The 6,900-nt window shown below is 54.7% G+C and overlaps 1 protein-coding gene across 2 annotated transcripts in view; it reads right to left on the minus strand.

Moving 5' to 3' along the window:
* Nucleotides 1–518: 518 nt before the first annotated feature.
* Nucleotides 519–6,900, minus strand: part of HDAC1 (histone deacetylase 1) — a 91,777-nt gene continuing 85,395 nt past the window's right edge. For both annotated transcript variants that reach the window (XM_014591432.2, XM_006158111.3), the window contains 7 exons: nt 3,352–3,460; nt 3,131–3,271; nt 2,312–2,420; nt 2,101–2,228; nt 1,792–1,944; nt 1,363–1,411; nt 519–1,086 (listed from right to left, as the gene is read on the minus strand). In XM_014591432.2, coding sequence (XP_014446918.1) covers nt 1,059–1,086; nt 1,363–1,411; nt 1,792–1,944; nt 2,101–2,228; nt 2,312–2,420; nt 3,131–3,271; nt 3,352–3,460 — 717 coding nt within the window. In that variant the 3' untranslated portion in view covers nt 519–1,058. The remainder of the gene's footprint in view (nt 1,087–1,362; nt 1,412–1,791; nt 1,945–2,100; nt 2,229–2,311; nt 2,421–3,130; nt 3,272–3,351; nt 3,461–6,900) is intronic.

Raw genomic sequence — 6,900 nt, forward strand, 5'->3', positions numbered from 1 at the left:
AGTCTCTTTGTGCTGTGCCTAGTGGCACCTGGGCTGGGGAGGACACTGCCCCTGTCTGGGTTTTTATAAATGTCTTACTCAAGTTCAAACCTCCAGCTTGTGAATCAGCTCTTTCTGACTTGGTAAGCGAGTGGTAGGCTTTGGGGAGGGGAGGTCTGTAATGTGAAACAACTTCGTGTTGTCTTTCTTTCTCCCATGGATGTAAATAACTTTTAATGGCCAAACCCCAGATTTGTACTTTTTTTTTTCTAACTGCTAAAAACATTCTCTTCCACCTGGTTTTACTGTAACATTTGGAAAAGGAATAAATGTCGTCCCTTTAGTGGTGCTTTAATGAGTGCTCTTCTGGGGACAGGGCAAGATCTGTGGAAAACAGTAACCACAAACCGCAGGGATGGGGCAGGAAGACAGGTAAGTTTATGGGTTCTTGTGCAGGGGGTTGCCTGGGTCCACTGCGAGGACGACAAGCAGAAGGCTGAAACTCCTAGGGCCACTGGGCGCAAACATGCTCAGGAAGGTGTAGGTATAGAAATGTACCATTTTATTATAAAGAATCTCACAAAAAATGAAAATAGTATCTCCAGAAAGGAAACTAGACCACCACTTCCACCTGCAGGACTGGAGGCAACCCAGGCAGGCAGCTGTGAGGGTCCTGGCTCCTAAGTGGGAAGGTAGGAGACCAGAACCCATCCCAAAATGGCTGATGTCACATCAGGAGCCTGAACAGAACAGGGTCCCTGAAGACTTGACTGCCCCCTCTAGAATGCCAAGGGGACCTTCCCAAAGCTGCCAGACAGGCGCCTGGCGTTCCAGGTTTTGTCTTATGGCTGCCTGTCCCTTCTACCCAGACCTGGCACCATTTATGGTGCTATTGGCCAGGGCGGGATGAGTGGCAAGGCGGCTGCGAGGGGAGGTAGCCCAGTGCGGCTACCCTGGTTCCTGTCTAGTCCCTGGGGATATTTATATTTAATATATTTTTATATAAATACACAGAAATAGAAAATATAAAATCTGAGGGTGTGGGGAGCTTGGCAGGGAGCCAGATCTGAAGAGGTTGCTCAGGCCAGCTTGCCCTCCTCCTCGACCCTGTGGAGAGAGCAGAGACGCTGCATGAGAGCACCCCCGAGGCCGCGTGGCAGCAAGCGTGGACACTGACTCCCACAGGACCCAGGTGACTGCCGGGGCTGGGGCTTCCTAGCTCTGCCTAGAACTGCAGAGGCAGCAAGATTGGCCCCTCAAAGAGGCCTTTGTGAGTGGACCAGCTGTCCCGGGCACCATCCTGCTGGGCTGGTGGGACAAGGGCTGATGTCCCCGTGCCTGTCCTGATGGTGGGGGGTGGCCAGCAGGCAGCTCCTTCCTCACCCTTTGGCTTCGGGCTTCTCCTCCTTAACTTTCTCCTCTTCTGGGGCTTCTAGAACATAAGAGTGCAAGGGTGACTGGGGAGCCCCTCCAGAAAGACCCACGAGGGCACTGCACCCTGCTACCTTGAACCCCCTTCCCCAACACTGGCTCACTGGACCTAAGAAAGAAGCCAGTCCCAGGTCCTAGTGAGCCTGTGAGAGCAGGTTGGACCGGTTTCTCAGCCTGCTAGAGCCAGGGCCTGGTGGGCGGAGGCAGCCCCCTGGGAGCAGAGCTGCCAGAGCGGCCTGGGCCCTGTGGGAAGGCTGCTGGGCCACTGGTGGGGATGGCACTTGCCGCTCCTGAGAGCCCCTGGAAGGCCCAATGACTGAGGAAGAGCCCGAGTCACTCCCTCCTGGGTGCAAGACCAAGTCCCGACCCACCCAAACCCACCTTTCTTCTCTTCCGGCTCTTTCTCTTTCTCATCCTCTATTTTGACTCTCTTGGCTTTTTTGAAGTTGGAAGAGTTCTTGCGGCCACCTTCCCCCTCCTCGTCGGAGTCAGAGAACTCTTCCTCACAGGCAATCCGCTTGTCAGAGGAGCAGACTGGGGCAGTGGAGAGGTGAGAGGAGGTGGCTGTCTCGGGATCTGTCCCAGTGCTTTCCGGGGTGGCCCCAGAGACACCAAGGGGAAGGCACAGGACAGGGAGGGAACTGCCAGCCTGAGCGGCCTCCCGAGTGGCAGAGCTGGCCTGGCTCTTACTTGAGATGCGTTTGTCGGGGTCATCCTCGTCCTCGCCGCTCTCCTCCGGGACGGCGTCCTCGGGGATGGCCTGCATCTGGACCCCCGGCGCGTGAGGCAGCATCCGCAGGTTCTCAAACAGCCGCTGTCTGTGGCCAGGGGGGAGAGTGGCTGGGCTCTGGGTGGGGACACGGAACCTGGGTGCAGCCCGGGTGCCGGCGGGCGTACTCACTTGATCTTCTCCAGGTACTCGTTGGTGTTCTGGTTGGTCATGTTGGAAGGGCTGATGTGAAGCTTGAAATCTGGTCCGAAGTACTCGAAGTAGTCGTTGTAAGGAAGCTCTGATTGGGCAGGAGAGAAGGGAGCCGAGGGGTCTGGCTCACACGGTGGCCCCAGGAAAGCCCCTGCGGGTCCCTCTGGACCCATCTACCCAGCTATCAGACAACGCCTCTGCCCTAGGAGAGCTGGGTAACTTCGGAGTTCTCATCTTTTTTTTTTTTTTTTAATTGCCAGAGGGTGTGTGTGCACAGAGAAACGGGTGTATCCCCAGCAGGGTGTGTTCACACCACTATCCTTTCTGCATTTCTCCATCCTGTTGGGAGTTTTAGCCACATACACTTGTGCATGCACACACACCTTGATGTTTTTCAAACCACCAGGGCTGGGACTAGAACCGTGGTCACAGGTTTGGCTCTCTTACCCACAAGACTATGGGGCTGGCCCAGGATTTTAATCTTAAATAATGTTCTCCACTGTCCACGCCAATGGTAATGTCACCAGGAGGCCCAAGCCTGCTCATAACTCTTCGCAGCGAGCATGGGTTACCCTGGAGTCTAGGAATTTCAAAGCTATATACACCCACTGATGATCCTGCCCAGACCAAAAGCAGGTGGGAGACGGGAGTCACAGAGGGCTGGGGAGTCGGATGGCTGTGTGTCAATCAGGAGAGGACATGACGTGTGTCAGAAGAGAGGTCAAGTGGAGAAGGGCTGAGAACCTGAGGACCTGCAAGGCCCAGCTCGTACCCACGACGCCAGCCCGGAACTGTTACCATTCGGGATCTCCGTGTCCAGGGCCACGGCCGTCTCGTACGTCCAGCACCGCGCGACATTACGGATGGTGTAGCCACCGCCTCCCAGCATCAGCATAGGCAGGTTGAAGCTCTTGACAAATTCCACACACTTAGCATGCCCTTGGTGGGAGGAGGGTGCTGGGTTACAGGGGGCCAGCAGGAGCTGCCTGCCCCGCCCCTCTGTATGCTACCCGCCTCACCTTTGATGGTCAGATTGAAGCAGCCTAAGCGATCTCCAGACAAGGAGTCTGAGCCACACTGCAAGACCACGGCGCTGGGCTGGAACATCTCCATCACTTTGGATGTGACCTGAAGGGGCACACCTGGTCACTGCCAGCTGCGTGCAGTTATGCCAGGCACGGGGCAGGCAGTGGGCGGAGCTCTTCTGTGCTTACCACCCACTCCTGCCTTTCCACCCACACTCGTGCCATGTGGCAGGAAAAGGCGTGCCAGGCGGGGGCGCTCACTTCCTCACTTTGGGTTTCAGTTTTTTCATCTGAAAGCCAAGACCCTCCTGATGTTAGTAGTGCGGAATGCAGGGTGGCCTGTCAGCTCCTTGAGGCTTTCCCTCCTCGCACTGCATGAGCTCCAGTGCCGCTTCCTCTCAGAAGCCTTCCTGGCCCTTAGAGGACCTGCTCTACACTCAGTCCTACAGACTTTGAGACGGATATAGTAAGGAAACACTTTTTTTTTTTTTTTTGTGAGAAATTTTCGCTATAGGGTACATGTGCTCGCCAGACAGACAGAGACATACAGGCAGAAAACGAGAAATCACCCCCGGGGGGGGGGGATGGTCAGCCGCAATCCCTTCTCCTCCATTCTCCTCTCAGGATCTTGGGCACGCACGCACACGCGCCCAGCGTGAGTTTTAAGCCACCGGGTCCAGGACGTGAACCGCGGTCGACTACGTGGGAGTCCAGCAACATAGCCATTACGCTAACTGCTGGTTCCCTGTAAGAAAACACTTTTTAAAAAATTACTTATTTATTTTAATTTGACCAGACAGGGACGGGGGGGTGGGGGGAGTGGGGGGGTAGAGAAAGCCACCAGGTCTGGGACTTGAACCGTGGTCAATCATGTGGTAGTCCAACACCCTTAACCACCACGCCACCAGCCAGCTCCAGGGAACACTTAAATTTTTTTTTTTTTGCCATAGTATGCATGAGCTTGCCAGGGAGAGATGTAGTGGGGAGGTGAGAAGTCCCCTAGCCCTAGGGCTACAGCCATGCTTTAATCCCTTTTCTTCTATTCTCTTTTTAGGATTTTAGGCATGTACGCACACCTGCCTAGAGTGATTTTCAAGCCGCTGGGACGGGATTTGAACCATGGTTGGGCATGGTGGGAATCTAGCACCTTAGCTACCATGCCACCTGCTGGCCCGGCATTTTGTTGAGCTGCCAAGTCTGGGATGTGAGTCGCAGAATCAGCGCTGTGGGATCCAGGGCCTCCATCACCCACGCTGCCTGCTGGCCCCAGGAGACACTGTTTTCAGGTTTTTGCCACAGGGTACATGCACTTGGCCAGAGACAGAGAGAGAAAGTGAGAAGTCACCTCCTGGGGGAACGGTCATGCCACAGTCCCTTCTCCTACATTCTCCTCTTGGGACTTTGAGTATGCACACACACGTGCGCCCGGCTGAATCATGCCACTGGGTCCGTGGTCAAACTGTGATCAGCCATGTGGAATGCAGCACCTTCACCATCAGATCACCTGCTGGTCCCAGGAAATATTTTTTTTTTTAAAGAATTATTTATTTAGGGACCAGTAGATGGCATAGCGGTTACATCACTGGACTCCCACGTGGCCAACTGCAGTCGTCCCAGACCGCAGGGCTTGAAAAGCACCCCAGGAGTGTGTGCACGTGCATGCACCCCAAGATCCTGGGAGGACAATGGAGGAAAAGGGGTTGCAAGGTGGCACTCCCCCGTGGGGAGCGGGTGATAGCTCACTTTCCCTCTGTCTTTGTCTCATCTCTGAGGAGCACATGTGCCCTTAGGCAAAAACCTAAAAAAAAGAAAAAGAAAAAGAAAAAAGACCATTATTAATATTTTTTAATATTAATATGAGACCTGCCTATTCTTTTTTTTTTTTTTTTTAAATTATGTTTAATTTAACTTTATTTAATTTAATTTGACTAGGGGGGCAGGAAAGAAAGTAAGAAAGCAAGCTGCCAGTTGTAGGACTTGAACCGTGGTCGGCCATGTAGGATTCCAGTGCCCTTAACCACCAAGCCACCTATGAGCTCAAGCCACCTATGAGCCCCAGTATTTCTGGGGTTTTTTGGAAGAGATTTTTGCTATAGGGCATGTGCGCTCACCAGAAAGCAGAGAGTGAGTGTGAGAGAGAGAGAGAGACACAGAAAGCGAGAAATCATCCCCCCAGGGGGATGGCCACACGACAATCCCTCTCCTCTTGGGACCTTGGGCACATACTCATATGCGCCCGGCGTGAGTTTAAGCCACCGGGTCTGGGACTCAAACCACAGTTGACTACATGGGAGTCCAGCGACATAGCCATTTCGCCAACTGCTGGTCCCACCCAGTATTTTATTTTTTATTTTTTGAGAGGTTTTTGCTACAGGGCGCATGCTCTCACCAGAAAGACAGAGAGAGAGATAGAAAGCGAAAAATCACCCCCTGGGGGATGGCCACACCACAATCCCTTCTCCTCCATTCTCTTCTCGGGATCTTGGGCATGCACGCATACGTGCCCGGCATGAGTTTAAGCCACCGGGTTCAGGATCAAACCACAGTCGACTACATGGGAGTTCAATGACACAGCCATTATGCTAACTGCTGGTCTCCAGTATTTTTATTTTTAATTTGCTACAGGGCTTGTGTGCTCACCAGGTCTAGGATTTGAATCATGGTTGGCCATGTGGAGCCCAGCACCCTATCCACCATGCCACCTGCTGGCCCTCAGGAAACACTTTGAAATGTTTTCCCAGAGGGCATGGGTATTTCCAAGAAAGGGAGGGACCGCACTCCCACCACGAGGCGTCGTCACACTACAGTCCTCTCCCCGTTTCTCCCTCTGTCAGGATTTGGGGCGCTCAAACCGGGAGGGGGCGATCAAGTCCCCATCAGCCCTGGGGGTCTGGCACCAGAAGGCTGGCGGTACCTGCTGCACTCCTGGGCCAGGCCGGCCCACCCCTGTGATCTATCTCACAGCTACTTCTAGCGCTGGCCCCTTTCCTGCTGGGTCAGCAGGCCCGCGGTGTGGCTGAGGGCCTTCCGATCCAGGTAATACTCCATTAACGGCTTCTTGCTGCTTGTTGGTTGGCAAAGACCTGACTCCTCAGCAGGGCACTCCAGGCTGCCTTCGGAATAGTCACCCCCACGTGTCCACCGCCTCTGCAATGCCTGCACCGGCCCCTGTGCCTGCTGGCTCGGCTCCGGGAACGCCGCCCTTCGGCCCGCCTCCTTCACGTGGCACTTCCTTTTTCGAAGCCCAGCTTGAATGGCACATCTGGGACATCGGCCCATCGGGGACATCGCCCCTGAGGGCCCCCAGCCCAGGCAACGGCTTGGCTCGCACGCCTCTGTCCCTCTGTCGGTCCCTCCAACACAAGCAGCGGGCCTGCCACAGAACCTGCCCGGCGGCTTTTTCGGACTCTGGAGGGCTGGCGAACGACTTCCCCAGACAAGGCCAGTCTGCAAAGGTGGGAACAAGCCTCCACTTCTTCAACAGAAGGCCCGGCCAGAACACGGTTACCTCCCAGAGCTGAAGCCAAAGACACGGACGGCCCA

Source organism: Tupaia chinensis, unplaced genomic scaffold, assembly GCF_000334495.1.
Source record: "Tupaia chinensis unplaced genomic scaffold, TupChi_1.0 Scaffold000573_1, whole genome shotgun sequence".
In the NCBI taxonomy this organism is placed as follows: Eukaryota; Metazoa; Chordata; class Mammalia; order Scandentia; family Tupaiidae; genus Tupaia; species Tupaia belangeri.